This window comes from Fistularia commersonii, chromosome 27 (assembly GCF_037954325.1).
Source record: "Fistularia commersonii isolate RoL2024-O1a breed Wild chromosome 27, RoL_Fcom_v1.0, whole genome shotgun sequence".
NCBI classification, from domain to species: domain Eukaryota; kingdom Metazoa; phylum Chordata; class Actinopteri; order Syngnathiformes; family Fistulariidae; genus Fistularia; species Fistularia commersonii.
The window spans coordinates 4960001-4986495 of NC_141310.1; the positions used below are offsets into that span (position 1 = coordinate 4960001).

General features: G+C 37.7%; 2 protein-coding genes across 10 annotated transcripts in view; one reads left to right on the forward strand and one right to left on the reverse strand.

Annotated features, from left to right (window-relative positions):
- Positions 1 to 790: 790 nt before the first annotated feature.
- Positions 791 to 2926, forward strand: cmc2 (C-x(9)-C motif containing 2). Of its 8 annotated transcripts, none has more exons than XM_086175193.1 (6): positions 791 to 878; positions 981 to 1063; positions 1335 to 1412; positions 2100 to 2170; positions 2253 to 2324; positions 2424 to 2926. In XM_086175193.1, exons 3-6 carry the CDS (start codon positions 1376 to 1378, stop codon positions 2505 to 2507), a joined length of 264 nt encoding a protein of 87 aa, XP_086031319.1. In that variant the 5' UTR covers positions 791 to 878; positions 981 to 1063; positions 1335 to 1375; the 3' UTR covers positions 2508 to 2926. The 8 variants fall into 8 exon arrangements, with proteins under 8 accessions (XP_086031319.1, XP_086031321.1, XP_086031324.1 ...); XM_086175195.1 differs by lacking the exon at positions 1335 to 1412 and adding an exon at positions 1811 to 1860 and having other exon boundaries at positions 2054 to 2170; XM_086175192.1 differs by having other exon boundaries at positions 793 to 890.
- Positions 2927 to 5411: 2485 nt separating this feature from the next.
- The window catches only part of LOC147217869 (chromodomain Y-like protein 2), a 28537-nt gene continuing 7453 nt past the window's right edge, over positions 5412 to 26495 (reverse strand). The window contains exons 2-7 of one of the 2 annotated variants that reach the window (XM_086175175.1): positions 22311 to 22908; positions 16180 to 16397; positions 8279 to 8451; positions 7966 to 8176; positions 7693 to 7836; positions 5412 to 7610 (exon numbers count right to left, since the gene is read on the reverse strand). In XM_086175175.1, coding sequence (XP_086031301.1) covers positions 7452 to 7610; positions 7693 to 7836; positions 7966 to 8176; positions 8279 to 8451; positions 16180 to 16397; positions 22311 to 22908 — 1503 coding nt within the window. In that variant the 3' untranslated portion in view covers positions 5412 to 7451. Of the gene's footprint in view, positions 7611 to 7692; positions 7837 to 7965; positions 8177 to 8278; positions 8452 to 16179; positions 16398 to 22301; positions 22909 to 26495 lie in introns of both variants that reach the window. The other variant, XM_086175174.1, reaches the window with a different exon arrangement.

Sequence of the window (26495 nt, forward strand, 5' to 3'; positions counted from 1 at the left end):
TCTCTAGCCCAATGGGAATACAGTTTTAGAGTCACAAATTGAGAAGAACACAGTATAAGAACTAGGTTTAAAAATCAAACTGAATGATGAGCCATGGTTGGGGGGTCTTTCTGTTATGTCTCACAAGGCACATTGGCGAAAGATTGCATCCATATCATTATAAACAACCCCTCGATTGTGATGGTTGCTGAAATCTAGCAAATAAGTGAAGCTTGACAATTTAAAGCACCAATTCCCAAAGGACTTGCCTGATTTCTAGACTGATTTGACATGCATGTGATGCCACGGTTGAGATTATTACATTAAATACGATCATTCACACTGAGCAGATGCTTTATACTAAATTTACAAAATGAAGAAGCCATTTTTCCATGGAGTCTATGGAATTTAGTGTCTATGAGAGTAAAAAAAAATAAAGATGCATATGTAAGAATACTAATTGTGCATACATTATCATCGCACTCTATTACAGCCATTAAACCAACCTATAAAGTTTATGGGTTTATGGTTTATAGTGCTAACAGTGTGGCTGTGGGAGCAATTTCCGCAAAAAAAGATTATGTGAGCAATCAACGAATCATGATTACATGGAGCTACTAATCTATGATGAAAGATTATTAATTAAACGATGTCGTCATTGACAAGTCAAGAGAGAGTAAGTTTTGAGAAAAAACGCCTCTGGTGCCTCCCACAGTTTTCGAGCTATATAAAAAGAAAGCATATGATTGGTTGATGGGGAGCGACGCGGATGCTGATTGGCTGTTCCGGTCATTCACCTTCCTGCTGCTACTGCTCACATGGTTATGAAATCTTTTAACATGGAACCGGGTGCCTGAAGGTTACATGGATGTTTAAAACCAGGACACACTCGACTTAAGGTGAAATTTCAGGTGAAATAGAGGCGCTTAAGAGCTCAGTGTTAAAAGACGAGGTCCAGGATATTTCACAGTGTTTACCCAATGCTGTTTTTGAAACATTAGCCAAGGCCCTGCAGTTCGCGAGCGTGACATTTCCCCGACGAGTGCTGGAAAACTTCTCAGATAACAAAGCCCTTCCGCTCCTGGTAGGTAAAGTGTTATCACGGTTTACGACGCAGAACATTGTTGTTAAATAGATAAAATATACATTTGTTGTCTTTTTTTCTTTATTGGACTCAGATCGGGAAAAACAGTCCGTTGAACCCACAGCACAGTGGAGAATCTTCTCGTGAAAGCTACATTGTTAGCATAACTTCAGATAGCACACGACTACTTTAGGTTGTGTTCAGTGCTCTATAATATTATATATAATACTATTTGACATACATATCTCTACCTGTTTGTGTGTGCCTGCAGTTAAGTTGCCTCTGGAATAACAAACAAACGCCTTCATCACAATGACAGCTCAAGAAGGAGAGGGATGGGGAGGCATTAGTATCCTTTAGAACATAACTGTGATCTAATTGTGCAGTCCTGATATAAATTCATAGGGAGATACTGATTCGAATAAGAAAAAATATCAATTCAATACATATTACCTCTCTTGTGTAACATAATAGCGTGTTACTAATATTTAAACGCAATTACCCTCATGAAGAGGTCAGTAACATGACATGACATGACAGTGATAATGACGAGTGGCTTATATCCGTACTTTTGCAATATTTTTCTTCTTGATGCCACATGCATGAAAAAAATAAACAGCTGTAAAATACCTAATTAGTAAGGAGAAGCCAAGAATACTATTTGTTCCCATATACATTTCAATTACTTGTTGCTGGGGACCATTTGATTTATTTGTTATGTTTGTCTAATTGTGCCATTTTATGCAGAATTTTAGATTTGTCAATTTTCCTGGAAATTTCTGGATCAGCTTGTTCAGGTGATTTCAAATTTTTTTTAGTAATTGTTGCAGATAATTGCTGAATGATTTGCTGTTTCCCCGTTCTTTGTGGGATTATGAAATTATGTAAGGGCATACATTATATATTTTGGATGAAGGATGTGGCTCTGTATAATAAATGTCATGTTTAACTGTGCTAAATTCAGAGTTCCTCTTGTTTGTGGCATTCCAGTGGTTTAGAAGTGGTGCTGTTGGACCTTAACTCAGCATGCACCCTGACCTGTCACCTCATCTGCACACTGATGAATGTAATGAATTAATAACTCGTCTAAGGCAGTGTCACACTGAGGTATGTTACACTCCAAACATTCATATTGCTGCACATTTCACATTCAAGAAAACCTTTTTTTTTTATTTCATGTTGTCCTCAGCATAGTGTCATGAAATTCTTCGGGACTTGTAATGATGTTGACCGTGCAATGCGGCACTGCCTGAAGAAGGAGGTAAGTACGTAGAAGAAAGTAGTTTTTGGGTGATAAAGTGAGCAGAAGTGGTGCTGTAATGAATGACATTTTATTCCTTTCCCTCTTTCAATTTAACAGAGGTTGGAGAAACGAGAACGCAGCAAGCAGCACGCACAAGACATGAAAAGGAGGCTGAAAGAGGGGCCAAAGGAACAGCTCTGAAGGATATTTTGCAGGGAGTTTCCTGTTAAAAGTGCAAGATAAAAAAATGGTGGTGGTGGGGGGCATTGTGTCAAGCTTTGCTCTGTCTTAACTCGTTTGTGTATTTGGGTCAAAACAGGCAGGACTAGAGCCTCAGTCACACTGGAAATTTGAAGGGTAGGTTGTGTTATGACCCTGCTCTTTACAAGAGGTTGATTTAGTAGAGGGAAGTGAACAGTAAGTAAAGCCTTTCATATGGTCAGATCATGTACCAGGAACAATCACCATTGTTTTTATGCACAGCCTGCTCTTTTGATGGCTCATTATAGATGCAGAATGGGTTACCAGTGGCTGGGATTATAGAAGTGAATGGTATTTTAGAAGGGAATCATATTGATTCGTGACAAGATTTATTTATCTTCGAATAAAGTGTAATTATGTGTAAAGTGCACTGTCTTTAATGCCGCTTGAGTGAAATGATGATCTAAGGCAGTGGTCCCCAACCTTTTTATCACCGTAGACTGGTCAATGCTTGACTATTTTACTGGGGGGGTTATAATAATAAACGTTTATTTCCCCTTTGAAAAGAACATTTTTGTCTGAAGTCTGTTTTTTACTCATTTTGCTAGCTTGTGGGTTACATTATTTGGTGCTCAAGTGACCAAGAGATTCCAGTTGTTTTTATTTCTTGTGCCGGTACCGGTCAGCTGCCTGGGGGTTGGGGACCACTGATCTAAGGGGTTATTTGATTTGTCATTGTTGAATAACCACCGTTTAATGTTTTAAGAGGAAAGGTTTTGAAATGTTTCTTCCATATTGTGACCTTATGCAAAACTAATTGCTACTGTTGATAAAAATTAAATGAAGTCATGGGTTTGTGTAGCACTGCTACCCTTGGTCAAAACATTTTTACTATAAATAACGGAGTTCATTAAACCTTGTGTCATTACCCCATTCTTTTTCCTCAATGTCCTAAATGACACAGAGCAGTTTATCAGCATCTCCATTGATAGGCTACTTACACACACCATAACTTTTAATAGTAGTATGATTTCAGAAGATAGTAAAGAAATGTATTGTCAGGTTGGAGAAAACTCATCTGACTTTTCGTTCAAAACTATCAATGTTTTTATTCACATACTGTTTTACTCCAGAAATCCTGAAGCATAGAGTCCTGAGTCCACACATACCAGAAGTCCTTGGTAATTTACTGTACTAACTATGTTGTCATGGTTGTTTTGACCTAACAAAGATTGTAGATGCACAGGTTCCAACCTAATACTCATTTATGATCAGTCTAACAGGAGCATCATGGTGACAGTGAAACTGGCTGACAGCTATAAAATGCAGAGTCATGGTGAAGCTTGCTGGCTGGCAGATTCCCGACAAAGGCAAGAATCATCTCACTTGCCTGGTAAAAGGTTATATATCACTTATTAAATGACAAAGAAATAAAACATTTAGAAAACACACATGCTGCAGTTAAACAGAAGCTGCAAGAAACAAAGGAAATGGCTGTTCATAAACAGCAAAGACAAGTCTTTTTCAAGTACTTGGCAAAAAAGTTTTACTGTTTTTTATTTTTTTTTTATTTTGTGTGAGTTATACTGTCCCCTTATGGCCAGAGGCTTCTGGTTTTCACCATGGTTACCTGGGGCCTTCCTATGCACAGAATAAGGCCTGCTCTACTGTATTCTGCCTATGTACTTCTCAAAAGGTTTTTGGTCACAATAAATCAGTGAGCAACATAATTGCACAAAGATTTTTTTACAATAACAAACACTGGAAATCAAAATCAATTGAGATGTCCGAACTAAATGTCAAGTGAGTCTGCACCTTGACTCAGATGACTCCTTGTGAAGAGGTTTATTTTCTCTTATAAATATGGGACTAAGAATCAGATGCATTCATCAAATGATATATTGTTTGTAAGTGAATGAATCATTTTCAATAATTGAAATCCATTTCAACAAATTTCAATACCTAATTTGTCTTATGATCTGACTGGAATCATCTAATTGACATTTGTTAAACATTTGACACAGCAGGTTGGAATGGGTGGAGAGAAGTTTCGGGGGGAAATGTGCAATAAAGGGATATGAGAATGAAAGGTAAGATGTACAAGACGGGTACAAGACGGTCTGATGATGAGACAGGAAAAGACAAGACATAGTTGGAGGCAGCAGAGAAGAAGATGTTTTAGGTTCACTTGGAGTGAGGAGGATGGACAGGATCAGGAATGAGTCCATCTGAGAGAAAGCACATGTTCATGAGAAAAAGTCGGTCTGAGATGGTTTGGACAGAGTAGGAAATGATTATATTGGGAAAAGGATGCTGAGGCAGGAACTGCTAGGCAGGAGGCCTAGAGGATGACCGAAGAGAAGATTTATGGATGGTGGGAAAGTGAACCTGAATTGAGACGGTATGAGAGAAGAGGATTCCGAGGAAGAGATTTCGATGAAGGCAGATTCACTGTGGCGACCCCTGAAGGGAACAGCGAAAAGATGAAGATGAATTGAGATGAAGTGCGTGTTTTGAGACAGAGTAACTCTTTCACCTCCTTTCATCATTACTCAGGTGAAAGGTGTAAACTCCGATTTGGCCTCATCACTTTTTTACGTGCTAAAATCCTGACATTCTGACATTTCTGCAAACAAAATCAGAACATCTGCATGCTTCATCAAATGCCCTTACTATTTTGTCATTTCGACTGTAGGTCGCTAAACCAGTGTCATGATAATGAAGATGAAGCTGAAGCTGATAAGCCTGGTTCTCGAACATTACCGTAATCAGGACTGGTGATCAACTGTGTCGTATACAGAATCTAAACTTCATTTAAATGCCGTGAAGAAAGAATCTTTACTTTCTTCTTGAATTTGAGTTTCTGGATCAGTATCTAGTTATTTACGACAAAGTCAGAGGGAATTCAGTTGATGCAACTCGTTTTATTGTTTCATGAACATATGTGGAAGTATACTTTTTTTTGTTGAAAAAAAAACAAAAAAATCCTTTAGAGATAAATATGACTGAAAAATATCAATTATTTGTTCATCTTTGTGAACTTCAACAAAACACAATCATATATTAAATTATTTAACATACTGTTTATAATTTACAACAAAATACTCAATTTGATCATTTCTAATGATAAAGGTACAAATTCAAGTGACAACAATGTTCACATATTTTGGTTTTGAAATTATATTCATATAAATTACCCACTTCCCTTACCCATTTCCTTGACCAAGGTTTGTGTGATGCTATTAAGAAAGGGGTAATAGAGTCAGGGTGCCTCTGGATCAAATGGCACTGCACATCCAGTTTCCGCAAATAAATACAAAAATAAACTGCAACATTTTAAGAATACTTACAATTCTGATACAAAACATACCCAGAAATACAAGGTATTTTTCCAGGCAATACATTCATATGTACAGTATATTATATGCAATTGGTTGCACACATTCTAAATAATCTACACCAATATCATCAGTATAACACAATATATGTTTACATTTCAAAAACTGACAAACATCCTCTGATTTTTACAAAATAGTTTCCATAGACCATTTTCTTTCTTTCTTTTTTTGGTAAAACAAATAGACTTCTTAATATGACACACATTAAAATATAAAATTTTGTGAAACCAGGAATTATCACATGCAAGGAGGACAATGTTGACTCCATAGATACAACAGCTGCTTTTCCACAATACCAATCACTTACAATTATTATAGTCACAATTTGTGATTACTTGAAGACCAGGCAACAATCATACCTTATGAGTATTCTAGAAATTTTAAACTGTCAGGTACATGTTTGTATGATATTTTTTCGTATGATTTTTCTTTTCTTCTTAGAACAATCACACATATCAGTAATAATTTCCACTGAAACACAGAGGCAATGCTATGTGTCAACATTGCTGATATACAGAAAAAAACATTTCTATTTTTTACCATCTAATATGTGCCACTATTTATTGAATAATTAAAATCTAAAGTCTGTGACTCAAACTCAAGTCAAAATTCAACATTTCAGCAACATTTCTTTATTTACTGCTTGTATTTGCATGAGTCTTCCAGTGTTTTCCATTCATCTCTTATTTAATTTGCACATAATTCCTCTCTTCAGCTGAAGCAAGCCTTTTGATTTAAAATGGATCTCATGGAGATATTATTTAAAGAAATAAAGTCAAACTTAATGACTGCCTAGTCTGTTTTGTTGTAAATTAAATTAATTCAAAACAAGAGATATTGACAATATGAGGATGACCTTTCTTGAAAATTTGCAGTGTCACTAGACTTGACCAGTTAATTGTGACGGAGGCAAATTCTAAATTAATTGTGTGATGTGTTTAACAATCATGAGAGATGTTTCATATTCTTCTGCAGCATTTCAAAACAGTTCTGCGCGGACGCAATATTTGATCTGTTGTCAATATGAGCATTTGTAGCGGTTATACAGCGGATTCTCTTTGTAAGAAAGAATGGAATGCGCAGGCTATGGAGTAAGAAACAGTATCCTCATGCAAACTTTGGTTTACAATTAACTCATAAAGGGTTAACAGAAAAAAATAGTCTTTTTATACAAAAATCTAATTTTGGACAAATGTTTAATAAATATTTTAATCATATGTATATATATATATATATATATATATATATACATCACTTTCATCATTATCTGCTGTCAAGCACATTGATTTCATACATAGAGTGTCACAAATGCGCAGAAACACACAGTACCTCTACCGAGAACCCCTTTCTCTAAAAGAAAGCACATTTGGCCCTTTGCTATTCTTAAAAAGGACAGAAACCATCTCAACAAGTACGGGTTGAAAAAAGCTTGAAACCAAAAAGACTTGTGAGAGTTGAAAGCAAAGTCACTCACAGGTCTCCCTCTGCTGATGGATGGAAACAAAAGGCCTATGTCTTTCTGCTGTTCCTAGATAACCAGCGATGGTTACTTCTCATAGGTCTTGTTCTGCAGGTAACTGAAGAGTGCTTCTAGTCCTTTGGTTGAACACCACAGCTGCTTCAACATTTGGCACTCTTTCTCATTCACCTCTTCCAAAACAGACATGAGGATACTTCTCATCAGGCATTTGGATTCTTCTAAAACCTTTCATGGATTAACAGAGAGGAGTGATGGTCATTTGGTTTAAGAAATTCAAACAGTTTTGCACATGGAGCTTGGAACCTACCACTGCATTGCAAGACGCCATTTCCTTCACACGTAGCATCACTTCCTGGTTAAAGGTTGTCGGCCAGAAGACCTGCGATACTAGACCTCGACTGCATGCCTCTTGAGCTGTGAGCTTTCTTCCACAGAACAGCATTTCATTGGCCTACCATTGCGGGCAGAGAAAAAAATGTCAATAAAAGATTTGAATGTTGTAATAATACAGAATAGGTTAAGTGATAGACTAAGGATGGAATAATACAGAATTCATATTGGACTCATTGCTGTTACCCACCAGAGCTACTCCCAGGATCTGGGGAAAAGTGTACGAGGAGCAGCCGGAAGGGGTAAGGTGGAGGGATGCACATGGAGTTCGGAACCAGGCTCTCTCACTGGCCCACACCACATCACACAGGGGCAGGATGGATGCCCCAAGGCCCAGGGCAGGTCCATTTATTGCCACCACTATGGGTTTCTTGAAGTGGATGAACGCTAACACAAAGTCCCTTGAAGGGGTACAGGGCTGTCAGTGCATACTCTCTCAAGCTCTCTTACCTCTCAAGGAGAGGCAAGACTCCTCTTTGAAGAGTTGATAGGTTTCTACCTACCTTACGGCATCGGCGATGCGGCTGCTTTCTTTTCTGCGGTCTGTAGAGAGGCGACCGATCAGGTAGGATGGCTCGATGCCACTGCAGAACACTGTTCCTACTGAGCTCAGCAACAATAACTTACTATCATCAGCGGCTGCATTTCCCAAAGCCCGACAAACTTCCTTCATGATCTGAAAAACAAAAGATATTTGCCATCTCAGTGAAGACCAACATGACTGATGTTTTTTTTTCCCGTGCACACAAGCACACAAATAAGTCCTGTGAGAAAAGGCATTGTGAAAGGATGTCCATTGTTATTTGACCACCCAGACTGCCATATTTAAACTTTTCTCTTTTTTGAAGCAATTCCTGGACTGGATTTTAACATCAACATTTGTTTTCAATCTATCGGGAGAAAAATTGTTGTTTCTCCTCAAAGCTGAGGAAACCCACTTGACCACACATCTGCAGGAATGTTCAACTAAGGGTTTTTAAGAAAAGTGCAAGCAACAAAAGCAACCTGATCTCTTCTTCCTCTTAATAGATGTATATACCATAGACCTGATATGATGAATATTTTAATCAATGGAACCAATGCTGTGGTCTGTAAAGGTAGATATCCTGTAATATCAGCATACGTGATGTCTATCCATTGTCTCAAGTGATAAAGCAGATCAGCTTCATGAAGCTAGGAAGCAACTGACCCCTCCCCCATGACACACATTCCTATGCACACCCCACACCAATGTCTACAGTCCAACGAAACATATTCTGTAGCTATACTTTAATCAGATCATGAGACTCAACCAACATCAGCCCTCATCCTAAAAACAAACTAACCAAGCACATCTTATCCTTGTATTACTTAGTGTGCTGTGAGCAATTTTGTGAGTTAAAGAAGTGTTCCGTCACAGGCACCTAAAAGCCAGCTCAGTTACACGGACTAGAAATAAACAGATGCTGGTTCAAGTCTGTAAACAGAGGCGGGGAGAAAACTGCATTTCAAGTGACATTCACATGCACTGGCCACAGGTCGAATGCATCTGAAGTTGCTGTCATACAGAAAACACATCAAAATGTAGGCACTCTGTGGTTGTGAGCAGATGTGACAGCACTATTTTCAAAAATCACTTGTCATCTTTAGAAGCAACTACATTTATCATGGCAGTTGCACGTCTGTGGTCTATTTTTTCCCACATCAGTCATTCATCCTTGCTGCGCAATGACACCCCCACCCCCAGCAGTTAAATACAGGAAACTGCCCCCGGGTTTTTTAGAAATGGAGATGAGAGACAAAACATCTTCGAGGAACATAAATCCAGTGCAAAGTCGAGCTGCCACAATGACATTTAACAAATATATACAATCACTTGGAAGAATGAAAAGTTTCCCAACATTCGTGATAAAGGATTTCAATTTCAGTCATCAGTCATGTTGATGAACAGAGCTTAGCAGACAAACACACAGCTCCAAAATGTCTGGACCTGATTCTATGCTCATTAAACAGGGCTAAGGAAATGATGTCATAGGAGGAGCATCTCTAAAGTAAAGGCAGGAAGATCAGAGCTGCGCAGGCATGGCTTTGGTAGAGTACAACCTGGAGTACCAGTGTCAAATCTTATCATGACAATTGGACTTCGTTTTTCTTTTCCAAGATGTTTCAACTCTCATCTGGGAGGTGAGACAGCTCTAATAACTCTTAAACCCTCCAAGATGAGTATAAGATTTGACAATGATTGACCATGACCTGGATGACTGAGATTCTTCACGACACAACCTAGAGACTGACACACTTTGGAGCAATTGGAGAACCAGCCTGTGCAGGGTGGTGAAGAAAGAAACTGCTCTAGACACTGAACTGTAGGCTAAGAATCTTCAGTCACTGTTGCCTGGTTCTGCACGAACAGAAAGAAGCTCCTCAGGTAAACGGTTTCAAGAAACTAAACAAGGTGACTGGGTGACTTTACTAGGGGAGTTTGCTTTTCTACTTAAGGAAATACAATTTAATATTCCACTGAGCTAAACATTATGTCCTTCCATGTCTATTTCATCATACTCCATGATAAAAACATGGGGTTACAAATAATAAATCAAAATGGAACACTATGTGACAGGGACAAGCTGTCAACTCTAGGACTGAATGGACGGAATTCTGTCATACATGGCATATACAGTACACTACATTCTAAGATGTAGTTTAAAGGTGAATCGATAAATCTCCCTTGTTGAGCATCAAGATAGCCTGGAAATATGAATATGCACCAAAATTCGCATGCAAGATAGCAACTCAAATGCAAACATGATTATATTGAATAACGGCACTGGATTTTGATAGTATGCTGACAGAAAGAATCACCTCAGTTTTTGCAAAAGTACGTGTACAATTTCATGCTCTAAGGACTTTACCCATTTCTTATTGATGGACTCAACTATGCAGGATCCTTCAAAAACTATCAAAAACTTATTTCTCATTTCAGGCAATTTTGGAGAAAGCAATAATTGCTCACACTGAGCAAAAAAAAAAAAAAGAAGAGGTGGAGTGCTTTGATAAAGACAGAGCAATACTTGGGCTTTAAAGTGCAGCAACCTGAAACTTATCGGGTGCCTTTACATATATTTAGAAAATATTTAAAATTGAAATGTTCTGCCTGATGATTTAAATCAGTTTGTGGCTGGTGATTGGTCTGTTGAAGTTGATGATTTAACTTACATCAAATAGACAACATGAGGTGGGGCAAATGTCAAAATGTCAGACAGATTAAGATAAAGATAGTTGTCGAAAAAAGGAACAAAGACAAGAGAATCCATGACAAACTATTAAAAACATTCCCAAATTAATGGGATCCCTTAAATCTGTCAATGAACCATTATCAACCGGCAAGCTCTGCCAGAGCATAACTGCACTCTTTACAAGAGGACTGAGGCATCATCATGAACAGATATATAGCAGAATCTCACTACCTTGGGGCCTACTTCTAGATTTGTTCTTGCTGACACAGTGGAGCGGGGAGCCAGAGGAGAGAGAATGGGCAGGACAGGCTATGCAGACAGAGGGACGGGGAAAGCAGGCGGAGGCAGGAGGAGGAGATAAATGGGGAGGAGCGTTTGACAAACAGCAGGCAGGAGAAAGATAACACTATCACTTTGACCCAAGCATTGCTGCAGCAATAATATGAATTAGCAGGTGTGTTTATTATGTCCAAAATAGCGCAGAAAAGATAACAGAGGCGATTTTTCTCCAAAATATATTTCAAATTTAAGCAAATTTGCTGAGACTTTTTATCCAGAGAGTGTCCCTGATATTCAACATGGCAAGTTCAGGACAGTTAATTTTCTTTTGCCAGAATTTTTTTTGCAAACAGAAAAAGACAAATGGGGACATACTGGGGAAAATGCACAGAAAATCCATGATCACTTACATTAGTCAAAAAGTCAACTGCAAGAAGAGAGGACTCAGGATTCAAAACACGGGGCAATTATGACTGAGAGTATTGGATGCAAGTTCTGTGAAAGGTTCCTGCTGCTCTGAAATTCTTGGCAGACAGAGGACTTGCTTTAAGAGGAATCCTGTCCTACCTTTCCTTGAATGAGCAATTCATTCAGCTGATGGGACCGAAAGAGTTTGATTAAGTTATCAGGGGAATGACATTAGGAGAATCCTCCTTCAGTATCCACACTAAATATCACCCATGTTGTGTACGTGTCACCTAAAGGGTGAATCAAGGAAGGTTTTGTTTAATTTCTACACAGTGCAAGCACAGTGATGGGTGACACACTTTGTTACTATTCAGCTGCATTGCTGATGAGCATTTCAAAATAAGAGTCTAAAATAAACTGAAAAAAGCCTTTTATGAGCATCTTGTGAAATGAAATACTGATATGGCTACAGTTAGTGACCATTAGTATTTTAACTGTACTATTGTGTAGCAGATGTAGGAATTTATCCTCCACTGTAATAATAATGATTTATCCTTTGTTAATCCCTCGTGGGGACATTCGGTCTCTGCAATTAACCCATCAGGATGAACGTCCGCTAGTGCCAGGGGAGCAGTTAAGGGTTCAGTGTCTTGCTCAACAACACTTGAACACACTAGGAGGAGCCAGGAATCAAACCAGGAATGTCCAAAGACGATTGCTCTACCTGCTGTGCCATGGCCCCTCCTGTATCCAACTCGTAGAAAGCAGACACTCAACGATGGAGGACACAAGTGAAACAGACTGATATGTCATTGAGCAAGAGTGCCAGTTGTCAGATTGCAGATATTTCTGTGCATCACTCTTGTAACTGAGTATCTAAAGAGCAGTAGGCTCGACCAAAAATATTGCTCATATAACAATGCGTGTGCTATCTTGTTTTTTTTTCTTTTAACATTCAGTCATTCATTGTTAAACAGCTTATCCAGAGCTGGGTTGCAGAAGCAGACTAAGGTTGACCTAGTTGTGTTGCTTCAAGCGATGAAGCCTCAGTCTTCCTGGGGGACCCCTTGACATTCCCATGCCAGACAGGATATTTAATCTCTCCACTATGTTTTGGGTTGACAATAGGGCCTCTAACTAAGTGGATGTGACCAGATTACCCTCAAAGGGAGAGTTCAGAAGGCCCAAACTGTCTTAACTGACTCCTTCTCCCAGCTACCCCCAGGAGTCTGGGGCTCTCACCCTATCTCAAAGACCCAGCCCTCCAGCAAAGGAACCTCCCATTCGAAAGCCTTGTTTTTTCATAAATGAACCAAAGTTCTTGACCAGAGATAAAGAGGGAATTTAAATGGACTTGTCTATTGACAGCTTTGCAATTTACAAACTCCAATCCAAATAGACAACCTTGTATGGTCACACAATCAAGATGGAGAATCAAAGTTATCCTGGAAGTTGTGTTGGTAGAGGCTTCATCCCCTGGTACGATCTCCAATAGTAATTCTAGCTGAGTGTCCTGACAGAGAATGATTCAGACATATGAATTTATTTCAAAATAGCAGGATCATGACACTTTGCCCTGCTAAGGGAGCGTGAGGAGCATTCCTTTTTCGTCCGCCCACAAGGTCCTGGTCTGGCACAACCTACACAAACAGCATGGAGCTGTGGCCCTCCGGGTTTATCTAAAGGACGTACTAAGCTGAGTATTTTGGGCACCAGAAGGTGAAGGCCTGGGTGTCCTTTCCTACTGCTGAGGCCTTTTTTCACCTCAAACGGTTTCCAACTAGGAACTTCTCTCACCAGCAATGAATCTTCAGTGAAATGTCATAGGGCGACTGAGGGAGTGTTGCTTGGAGGAAGTAGTATGGTTCAGGGAGTTTGTGCAGAGCCAGGAGGTGAAGATGTTAGCATAAGAATTGCATTAGTTTCTAAAGAAACCAAAGAAATGTGTATCGTAACATGGATATTGCTCTACGGCAACTCTTTCCAATGTCAGTAACAAAAAGGATTGAAGAAATGTTTATTTTTCACAAGTGTCCTTGGTCAAAGGAGAGCGTCAAAAAGCAAGCAGCAAGCAGCATTTAGTATTACCTTGTTTGTTCAGCTTAACAGTTTGGACAAAATGGAAGTGTTTTCCATGAAAAATTCCACACAAAAGCACTTCTGAAGTGCCAGCCGATCTTTTTATGCATTGCTTTCTAGTGGTCAATTCTTATGGTGTGGCTTTTAAATACAAACTGTTGTTCCAGTGCCCCTGCTGTGCATTGTTTTAACAAGGACCACAGATATGAAATAAATGTGTGTGTTTATGTTCTAATGCTTGGCATGGAGCATATATGTCGCTATCCCTGGTGCTGAATCACTGTGGTGTTGCTGAATGGGCCTGTCGAGGCCATCATGCATGATTCAGTGCTGTTGTTATTGCTGTCTCTACACAATGATTGTGAATTGATGAGCTAAGCTATGCTGACGGTGAAGAATTAAAGCTTCATTCTTCCTATTATAAGAATTTTCTTCTTGTAAACTTTACCTTCATTCACATATGGGCTTACATTTGTTTTTAGATCTGGAGATGCTAGTTTTGATCTTTACTTTGTACCCTATTAATTTTATAGCACATGATTGTTTTTTTGACAAATGACAATGTAAACTGTGGCTGTTGACCTAAATTACTACCATCTGCTCTTATCTGATACATTTTCATTTCTAAATGTAATGGCATGAAACACTATTTGTAGTTGCACTCATGACCATAATGGATTGATATATTTCTAATAACGCTTAAATATTGTTATATTCCTTTTTTCGGAGTGACAGCAAAAAAGCAAACATTAAGTGCTGCCCTACACTTTATTTATTAGATGAAAAAGTTTAAACTCATAATTGGGAGTTGAGTGTATTTTAAGGGTTCCTATTTTGATCACAAAGGGTACAAGAAATAACAAACTTCTCTACCAGAGGGCTTTAAGGCAGGTTAAATAGCCCTGATTGATGGTGATGCAGAAAGAGAGAAAAGTATTGGTCATTTATTAATGACAGGGATACCTCTGGATAGCTTGATATAATGACAGCTTCATATAATGACTTTTGAGATTGCAGAGATTAAATCTACTGTGTTTTTTCCTGTACTTAGAAAGACAATTGTGATTCATTTTTGGTCAGCTGTACCTGAACAGGGTGTTCAAAGACATTTAATTGGCATTATAGTTCAGGAGCAGTCAGTGAGTGTGGCAAAAAGTAATTAGATTATAACAGCTTAGTGGACATTCTTATTTAAATTATACATTCAATTTGGATAAGAAATGTCCATGTATATTAAAAAAAAATCCTGAGCAGATCTGCAGACTCATGATCATTTAGCTTTAAAGAGAGATGGAGAAGGAGCTATTAGAGAAATTTCATAATCTCACTACTGCTTATGGACTAATTCTCACATATAAGAGGAGACAAACACATGTACACACAAGCATTGGCTATTTTTAGCTGCTTTGAAGGACAAGTGCCAGGCCCCCTATGCTCTTTAACTGTCTAACAAGAGTCCCTCTCTGTGGAAAATATATGATATACTGTATAGTGCAATCTTGGACTAAAGTCTCTGCACGTTGGTTTTTCCTCCAATCAAAGATGGATCAAATATTTGTGACTTCCTGGGACAATACTCACTAACATATTAATGAACTGCTTCATTTCCCCCCCAAGTTATCAAATAAAGAGCTTTCTTGGCATCCATATATGTTAGCCAACAGTGCACAATTTGTGGACAACATAGGATAAAGTCAATATCCAAGCTGCAATTTATACTTGTGTCTGTCCTCATTCTACATCAATAATTGGTATAGCTATGGTCTTTAAATGTTCTTGATGTGATTTGAACTGATCACAGAGCTTCATGTAGGAGATGTGTAGTATAAAACTTTGGTTGATTCATTGGAACATTTCTATTTTGAGCCTTGAAAATTATTTGGAATCATGACTGTAATGATTATATTGTTAATTAAAATATTTATTTTTTATACCTCAAAGCCTTAACACAGGGCCTTTGGGGGAGGGGTCCAATTCTAGTTGACTTTTGGGGAGAATCAGGGTTTACGCTGGACCAATCAACAGTAAATCCCTTGGCCTCATATAGAGACAAACGTACAAACGTTGACTCTCATATTCACATCTACAAATCATTAAGATTCTTCAGTTAGTTTATTACACATTTTGTACTCGTGATACCATCAGAAATCCTGTGAGGAAACCATGCAGGCACAAGGAGAACATGTAAACGCCACAAAGAACAGTCCAGGTCAGCCATAGTTATTAACTGGGAACTTCTGTGCTGTGAGGGGAAAAGATTTCCAATTTGTTTTTCTCGGCATCAGCACTCCAAAGAAACCAATGACGCAATATGACAGGTCTCGATGCATAGATAAGGACCACACTAATCGACTCAAAACTGATAAGAATGAATTCAAACACAACCTGTTCCATACATTGTGTGTGTTCATTGCTATTCTCACCTCTGGTGTGAGAGCATTGTTGTCTGTTGTTTGGCTGGAAAGGAGGACATGTGTGAAGCCCTCTTCCTTCCTGACTACGATGTCTCTAAATCGACAGTTGCCTTCGTTCTGTCGCACGTTGTACCTGAGCCTCTTGTCAAACATGTAGCATTTCTTCTCAGCCAGCTTCCGCTTTACTGAGCTGTGCAGATGCAGCTTGCCATTGGCCAGAGGGGAACCTGACACGAAGGGGGAATCACAAAACAGGTCAATCAGTGTTCAGTTCTGAATAGGTCTTTATAAGTCAGTAGTCCTTTTCTGATACTTGTAACTGAGTTTTCTCTCAAGTTCAAAACTTCCCTCTTATTTTCTTCAATTATAGCAATCTTTAAAATGTATTGGCTTTTACTAGTTTGCTTGTGTAACACCACCATCACTTCACTTAAAGCTATTAGACACCTTTCTTGCTTTGAAACCTCTGATTACTACATTCTGTTGTTCCTGAGGACACATAAATCAATGCTAATTTTGCTGTGTTAAACAAGGTGTTTGCACTATGAGACCGCCAAGGTTTCTAAGAGACATTTTAACATTGCTAAACACATTAGTCTAGATTTCAATATGTTTCTAATTGTTATATCAAGACAGACATACGTCTTCCTAATTTGATTGTTGTTTCTTTCATTTCTTCTGAGTCACTGAGCTGACTAACTGAAGAACTATTTCTCTTATCTGCTCTTTGTTCCTGTTACAAACATCATGCCAAGTACAAATACTTTAAAGGAATAAAGGCTTGTCACAAAAGAGGGAAACACACACAGAAATGTTGACTGTTTACAGTTACAGACTGTTACAGGTCTTGGGAGGGTGTGTTTACAGTACATCCTGAAAAAGCTTAGTTGTGTTATTACACTTTAACACATCCTACTGAAGTCAACCAAGCGAATATAGTCCTGGCAAGAACATAACCAGCTCTCTTGCTGTATGAGTTACCAGCTGCTTTCTTAGGACCAACATAGATCAACATCACCAGTCCTAACTGGCTTTCTGTCCATCTTCCTCCCTCTGCGGTAGTCTTGGGATTTAACAATGACTTTCTTAGAATAGCTAAAAATATAATGAGAGCTTCATGAGGCGATACTCAGAAATCAGTTCCACATTTTACTACAGAATAGTTTCCATATATTATATTTGTTCCACAGTGAGTTGCTCAACTCTAGACTGGCATTCTTCACAACTGTCTGGGTCGCTTAGCATAGTCCTGTAACGTGAATAAACCTATAAACTCAAATTCACCATATTTGCATTTTGAGAACAGAATAGTTTGCATGTCTGTCCTGGGAAAATAAATAAAGGTAACTTAAGGTAATAAAACTTCTTCCTCACGGACCAAAAATTACAGTTTGGTGAACACAATCACACCGTGAGCCAACCTGGCTCAAGGTGTTTGTCTGCCCGTATATGTCAGCCCTGTGATAGACAGGGGACCTGTCTTGGGTGTCGCAACCTCTCACCCATTGTCAGCTGGGATTGGCTTCAACTGCCCATGTCCCTGCGAGCAAGATAAGCAGTATGAAGGAAAAATAGATGGAACAGCTAATCGTCCAAGATCAAAAACAAAATTAAGTCTGAATCTCTCACTATCTTTTTTACAATTAACATCTAGAATCAAATGCTCTTTTATGTACTTTCCAACCTAGAAAGAATTATGCAAAACATTGAGTGGGCAACTGTAGGCATACACTGAGTTTTCCTTTTTCAATATTGCTGTATCATGTCTTACTAAGTCAAGCACTGGTGTTATAATTTGCATTTATTTATTTACTTTTAATTTTTTAGGATATGTTCAGTTAGCAAGTATAATTTACTGTTATAAAGAACCAAAGTATTGTTCACATCTGAAGTTATTGCTTGACACTGCATGTACACAATCGGCAAAAGAAGGACTATGTCTCAAATGATCCATCACTGTCTCGAGGTGATGCCTAGCTCAAATATAAGAGGCTTTTACTGTCCTCCATTTAAGGGGACACTGTTGCAGCTCTGTGGTATGTGTGCTCCCTTTGGCCACCGTTTCTCCAGAATAAAGTATCTCAGAGATTTGCCTGGCTCCTGACAATCTTATTGAATCAAAGAATTTCCATGACACAAACCATTCAGCAAACTTCCAAGATGATAATGTGTATAAGTTAAATTGCATAAACAGAAACATATATGGCCAATTTATATGCACATATATGTGCCATTATATGGCACATTTCAAACAACTTGGATTCTAAGAGTTCATCTAATGAATAAAAATTGAATAGAATAGACAATTATGAATTGACTCAATAATCAATCCAAGAAGAAAGAATTTAAGGTGCATGTAGACTAGCCTTGATGTGCTGCTGAAAAAAGAAAAAAAAAATCCATTCGTAATAACTCCCTTCAGAACACACTTATTCCACTGTGAATTATGAGAACAATAAAATGTAAAAAGGCATATAAAAACTACAAAAACTGAGCCCTTAATATCAACTGGCTCAAATATTTAGAAAATAATTTCACAGAGTTCCAATGGGGACTTTGACAATAAATAAATATCCTCTTGAAAAGCTTCCATGTGTGATTTAAAACAGTTTTCAACATTGGTTATGCAATGAACAGGTAAAACTGTGGAGTGTTTAATAATCAGGGATAGCTCATGTTTGTATTGGTCATCAATACAAACAGAAATAATGAACTGATTTGGAGAGAGATTGAGATTTTTTTTACAATACAATCACATAGATATTTTTTAAATGGAGATGTGATAAATTATACTCGTGTTGAGACTTCAATTGTGTGATTTTTAGACACTAAACATGCAAATTCAGAATAACTGAATTTGCTGAGGGATCAAACTGGATTAAAAGTGTTTGTCAAATTAACATTATAAATGGGGTTTAATTCTACTACAAACACTGAGGCAAGCCATTGTGGATGTGATTTAGAAGTAGAACTAGTGACTGATTATGTTTTAAATAATAAAGGTAGTAATGACCCTTGCTACAGCTCAGATACAAAATATTTGTTACTGTTCTCAATTGAAGCTAAAAGTAAAAAAAATACAATTTCATTGGAAACAAGATGACACTGGATCTATTCTTGTGACTGTTTGGCTCAATTAAATGCAGTTCTGCAACAGTAAGTGCTATAAGTGTTTCTGTGTTATTTTGCTGCCAGTCGACAGTCTTTGAGATATTCTTCACCATTACAGTGGAGTAATAGACCAAGATTAGAGAGTGGGTAATATTCCAAGGATTATGAGGTTAGTATTTATAGTACAATTATTTGGGGAGATGTTCCAGAGTTTTTATGACAGACGTGACATTGTTTTTTGTTTCATATTCCATATACTAATGCTTCATACTGACAAGTTCACAAAATTTAACAATTATTCATTATGGAAAGAATAATGGGACTCAAGTTGAATGAAGCAACTCAAATCCATTTATCAACCAAATCACCCCCTTCTGTGAATTTCAGTGTTAAAAGATCAGAGAATCGTTCTGACTGACAGAAATTTGGACCTTAATTAAATTCAAAACTGTAATTGTCCTTCCTCAAGGCTTTTTGGCAAAATATATATGAGGATGTTATTATAATTGCCATATCTGTTATCACAGTATGTAATAAAAATCTTTTCATTTTTTGTTTTTAAAGTTTTGTGAGCTCCTATTTCAAGACGTTATAGCAAGTAAAAGCAAGTCACATGTCCACTTAATGCAGTTTTGCAATGTAAGAGTCAATATAGAATTGAGATGATAGGCTAGTCAAAGTAATGACCAAGCAAATGGAATGTTCAGGAGTCCATTCTGAGTGAGTCAGCCAACTTAACATAAGGTCTTTAGGATTACCCAAACTGCCCACAGCAACAGACGGTATGGAAAAGAGGTGGAGAAACATGTGCAGGCACGTTGGAACGGTTGGACAAAAGTGTCAGGTGTGATGGGTGATAAAAGGGTATCAGCCAAAATACTGAGTGAGGGGAGTGGGGAGGATGGATAGGGTCAAGAATGAGTCCGTCAGAGAGACAGCACATGCTATTTTGAAGATGAATTCAGAATGGGATGGTTTGAACATGTACAGAGGAGGGAGAATGAATATACTGGAAAAAGGGGTGCTGAGGCTAGAACTGGCAGGCAGGAGGTCTAGAAAAAGACTGAAGAGGAGATTGATGGATGTTGTGAAAGAGGACATGAAGTTAGTTGGTGTCAGAGAAGAGGATGTAGAGGATAGGGGTAGATGGAGGCAGATGATTCACTGTGGTGACCCCTGAAGGGAACATCCCAAAGAAAAAGAGAAACTAAAGGGAAAAATAAAATAAAACCTTTTTTTAAGCACATGATACTCTTTTACCATCTATATAATTATTGAGAGAGTGTCTGACATTTGGAGATAACTCCTACCAAATATGTCCAAATATGTCTGAAATACAATTGGTACGGATGTAATTCCTCTGAATTTGGATTTCGAGCTAAATTTCAAGCCTACCCATCCCTTTTAAAACAATAAGTCTCATGCATTAATTAAAAAATATGTGATTATGCCAGGCATGCCGGTTCTTCAGGAATCTTTAAGTCATAATTATTGTGTCAACAGCTCAACTGAAAATGTGTCCAACAAGAAGGCCATGCCCTCCCCACAAAGAAAAGAAAAAAACAAAAAGAGAACACAAAACACAGCTGAAACTAAACAAAGTACACTTGCAATACAATACATAAAACAAGCACAGCATAAAAAGCACTGTAAAGCATTGACTTTACAGTGAGTTCCAGAGATTGGGTACACTGAACTGAATACCTATTTAAAGTTTAACTGACTACACAAACTATTTGGAGGGAACTTTCTGTTGTATGGCGTTCCATCATTAAATCAAAATCTGCATTTATGTTTGATAAGTAAATAACATTTTTTCAATGTACATAATGATTAACCATGGTGTTACGTCTGCTGGACTGTGACCTGGGAGTGCAATTCAAACATGTTATCAGCGGATTCTGTTGTAAAGAGCCAGAGTAGGAGCATTTAAACCTGTGTGCTGACTCTTCAGAATCTGCTGTTAGTCATGATGATCCTATAAAAAATGCATCATTAGAGATAAAGTGTCAAATGAGATATGCTTCCTTGTGAGGGCCTAATCTTAATCACATTGCATTGGTCTGTAACAAAAAATTAATGTTTTCGGTAATTTAATTGAACAGACTCACTTCCTGAAATGATCCGTTAATTTCTTAACTCAGCTGGGCCTGTCAGTTGAATTCAGAATGGCCGAGTTGCAGTAGGCAGGCTAAATGGATTGATCTAAATGGAACTGACCATTTAATTCAATGAAAAACTATTTCTGACACAACGGTTTCTGCCACAGGTCCATTTAGAGTTTTAAATTTAGTTATGAATTCTTAATCTAAAACTTCGGATTTATGGTAACTCATTTTTCAGGATTCAGGGACTTTTACCTCTTTTATTATTGATACTACTCATATCACACATAATTTCTTCATGTTTTACTTTGAATCGTGCTTGTAACTACTTCTGGCAGCATGTTGTTTCAAATTGTGCTGTTTCCATTTTCACATGTTCAAACTGTATAAATAAAAAAATAGCACTACTCAACATAGTCAAAAAATATGCCATTAGAAATTGAAAGCTGACATTATAACAGAGTTCGGTTATTGCTTTAATAAATACAACAAAGCAGATCCATCTTGAATGTGTACACCAAAACTAGCTTGACAGAAGATTCCATAACTGCTCACTTAACGACCTGGTAAAAGAGAAGATGGTCCAAAACCATCAGATAGAGGTTTATTATATCCAAAATGAAATACGAGTTTACATCTTCTTGAAATTGGATACTTGAAATATAATGCAAGTATAGTCTCACAATTTTAATACTGATCATAAACTCAACACACCTATCCCCAATCATCAGTCTTTATCAACACATATCAAATTATTGAAAAAGGTTATTTTGTGTCCAAAATTGTTTTTTACTTCTTTCCTCTTCATGATAACTATTTTTATATCAAGAGGAAATTCAATATTTAAGGGGGATATGGTCTAATTTTATCACTACAGTTGATGGTAGACCAAAACAAAGTTTCTTAAATTCTTACCAAACTCACTGGCAAACTGCTGGTCGGTGTTCTCCATGTCTAGTAGTTCCCCATCCACTTTTTTTGAGGGTGGTTGATGTGACCGCCCTGCTGTCCTGTACACGAGTGGCTCCAGGTCTCCATTCTGGAATCCATTATGTGGATCTGTCACTGGGGCAACAAAGCGAGGAGCTCCAAGAGGGGGGCTTTTATACGTCAATTCTTTGCTCATTCTGTCCCCTGATGTATGTTTCCCAGCTCCTACAACCACCTTCCTCTGCCTCTGAGTAGTACCCTCCCCCTGAATTTCAATCCCCAGACCTGGTCGTACTCCAACCCCGATAGCTGGGCGACAACTGCTTTTTTTTTTTCTGGCTTCTGACCGAGCCCTGGACTTTTCAGCAGTAGATGGGTGTCCGGTCATGAGCGTCCTGCCCCGGTTTCTTTGAATTTTGGGCTGTTTGTGTGTGTGCAGTCTCAAGCTGTTGAACTGATCGATAAACTCCTCACAATGCAACAGGTGGTGTTCTGGCTCCCAGGTGTCTTCTTTACTTCCATAACCTTTCCAACGGATCAGGTACTCCCATTTGCCCTTCTTGTTTCGCCTTTTGTCCACAATCCGCTCCACCTGAGGAAAGCACGCACAAGGCCACAAAATTAAGTACTATCTTAATGTACATGTATGTAACTGTCATGTTATTTATAAACATGAAGAGCAGAAATTTAGATTATGTACACAGACTTGAATTAGAATCTGGTCCTTCAGATTTTTTAGAATGAACCATTTATTCATCTGAGTTAATTTTACTTCATGCTTCTTATCCCTCTGATGCAGCTTTCTGTGGTTTTTGAAAATAACTAACGAGTATTTAATTAAAATGTCACTTATTTTAGTTTGTTTAGTTTCCAACTTTAATATTAAATTTAAATAAAGCGTGTAAAAATATTTTTGCTGCTCTTAATAAGCGACTGCACGTGTCAGTAAAAGGATGACAGCACACAGTGAGAAAGGCATTTTTGGTTTGCTGCCAGTGGATAATTTAAGTTCAGCTTTTTTTTTTCTCATAAATAATAGAAGGACTCAAATAGACATTGAGTATTTTGTCTTTTTTGGAGTTCAAAATGTTTTGTTCGATGCAAAAATGTAATTTAGTTTTCGCTGCAGTTGTTCATTGATTTAAAAAAAAAAAAGCAACACATATTTTGTTTACACACAGTATAAAGGCAAAAATATAACGTTCTTGTTCATTTTAAATTTCAAATGGGTTGTGTGGCCTCAAGTGTGGCCTTTCCTCTGGGGAAACAGGTCCAAATGGCTCTTTGAGTGGCAAAGGTTGCTGGCCCCTGAACTGTACCTAATATAAATTTATTTGGTATATTTTCCTTTACCGTAGATGGCCAGAGGCCCACTGTGATACATGTCAAATTTAAAATGAAAATAAGAATTTAAAAAAACCCAACCAGTACGGTGTAAATAAAACAGCAAAATGTAATGGGCTATGTAGATATTTCAATTTTGAAGGAAAATTTGCCTGATTGTTGCCAAAACTCTGAGTGCTTTACTTATTTCACTAAGTCAACAAAGCTACAAAAAAGAAACTATGCAAAACAAAAACATTTAAAATGTTTCTTGACTTGATACTATCAATAATAAGAAAACTTGATATCAGCATATGAACCAGAAAAAGTTGAGGGGAATAAAATGGTGAAATCTCTAGTTATGAGATTATCGAGAGATCACTTGAGACTCCAGTTTTTATTAGTTGCAGACTTGTGTGAGGTTTCACTTTTGGAACGCTCGCAAACTGAAAAATTATTCCCAGTTTGACTAAGCCGCTACATACCTCTGCTTTACAGCAAAATACTTTTGCCAGAACAAGGTCAAAATAAAATACATCTGAAAATAGGACTGACATCTAAATGGGTTCAAAATAATCTTTAATGAAATTAAACAAATATTTGTTAATGACTGTGTGCCTAGAACCTGCTTGTTTTGCTAATAATGGTTGTGAAATGATTGAAACTGTTGAGATTTTACACATTTGAAAAATGCGGCTAATGGTCTCCTACCCAACTTTTTTATTTGGAAAAAAATATAAACAAGAACTATGGCATGATGGGAAGTCAGTGAGTATAAAAGTGTACCTGAGCTGGTGCTTCATACATATTTTATAACCAAAATGGAAAAAAATATAAAATAAAATGCTTCTAACAAGAGTACGGTAAGTATAACAGTTAGTACTGGAGATGAAGTACTCTGGATTTTTCCATGAACTTGACTTTTGGAAAGGTTTCAGTGATGGGTTTTAATTCCATGCTGTAGTAAGTGCTCGTCATGTTTTTGAATGTGCCAAGCATATTAACACAAGTAAACAGCCTCTGATGGGTGAGCTGCAGGCGAGTCACTGAAATGAACAGATGATTAGGGTGCTTTCAGTCCGTGACACCTAAATGCGCTGCACATGAGGGACACATATACGAAAGATAGACAGAATGACGGCAAGACCAGACAGAGCTCAGAAAACAGAGAGGATTAAATGTGAGCTGGGAGAGAATGATGTGATTTATGGTTTATGTGAATATCTTCCCTCAAGACGAGAGAAAACAAACTGATCTGTCACGATGATGGCAGGGGAGTCGTCACATGAGGTTGGGCTACATGATTAATCAAGCGATGATGGCGTTCTTCATCCATTCATCTTTGTGATCACAAGCAACTGGGGCTCAGTCACTGTTTGCATCAACCATCAACGCCGTTATGTTAATATAGATAGTACTTCAAATATACAGGTATGGTTGAAAAGAGAGAGACCTAGATACAGTCTTCCTTGTGTGTTATGTGAAAGAGAATAATGTAGATGTGTCATGACTCACAAAAATAAAAACATCTTCTCTTATTAATCATTGAAGAGAGTAAGTTACCTAAAAGTAAGTGCAGATAAATGCGATTGTCTTCTTTGCCCTAATTTCCACAGTATTACATTTATATTTTCCAGATACTAGTGTATCCAAATGGTTAAGGAAGTCCACCTTTCTTTTAAATGAAAGTTTTACATGTTTCTGTTAGTCATTTGAGGAAGATAAACCATCTAGGTCATTCAATTAACTCTAGTGGCAAAGCCATCCTGTGTTAAGAAAAGTGTCTCAGAGAATAACTACTTCTACTAAACTACTAGATAATCCTCATATCAAACCTGCCCTGTATGAGATAACTTGTTGTATACGATCTCTTAATCTCAACATTGTTGTAAAAAAAAGAATGAAAGGGAGAGGCAGCAGACAGATCAACAGAGTGACATGAAGTTTGAGATTTTCTGACTTTCTGGATACAATTCTGGATATATCTGCCTCCACCACCATTGATTGAAAATATTGTTCAAGGATTTTTTAAATGCAAAATACTAGAAAAGAATCATGACTTCAACTGTGCTTTTTGTTATGGGCAGTCTTTATTTTGTGGCTTAATTGTAAACTGTGAAAGCCATTTGAACTTCCATCTAAACTGATTTATTTTCTCAAAACAGACGGCACATTTGAATCAACAGCAATAATTTTTTGACCACACTAAATCCAATTTTTCATGGGTATTGGAGGTGACATCCCAAATTCATTCGTTCAGATTCATTCATGTTGACATTCTTTGAAATGTCGACATGAAACCATAACATAAACATGTGACTAACTAAACTATAAACTGCTTATTTGATCACTGCTTAAGCCTATCCAATCACCAGAGATAATTTGACTCTTTCTATGAAGTGCTTCTCTAATTTAGCAGCAAAGATCCTTTCGTTAACTTTAACACACACACACACATGATGCAAGAGCTGCAGTGCAAGGTGCCAGCCTGCTCACCAGCAGGAAACACTGCTTCAGTAATTCTCTCAAGATCATGTCAACACAGACTTAGGAGTGTGGAGTAATCAAACCGGCAATCATCCTACTCCCAGGCTGCCACTCTACCCACTGAGCAATGTCTCCCCTAAGGCCTGTTTTCGCTCCACAAATGTTACCTGTAAATTAAAGAAAATCATAGTATTGTATATAACTATGAATTGTGCAAGTATTGCACAACATTCTTCAAACTTTGTTGATAGCCTCCTAGCTAATATCAAGCACAACTTTACATGTCCTTATTTCTCTTGCCAAGTACAATAGAAATCCTACGCAGAATTACTTTTCACGATCATACATTATGTTGAAAGTTCAGATGTT

Bases quoted from the DNA above. Each gene is read 5' to 3' on its own strand.
- cmc2 (XM_086175193.1), top strand. From the start codon at position 1,376: ATGACAGCTCAAGAAGGAGAGGGATGGGGAGGCATTA. The intron at 2,171-2,252 runs GTATGTTACACT...TGTTGTCCTCAG, and splicing joins TAAGGCAGTGTCACACTGAG to CATAGTGTCATGAAATTCTT. The intron at 2,325-2,423 runs GTAAGTACGTAG...TCAATTTAACAG, and splicing joins GGCACTGCCTGAAGAAGGAG to AGGTTGGAGAAACGAGAACG.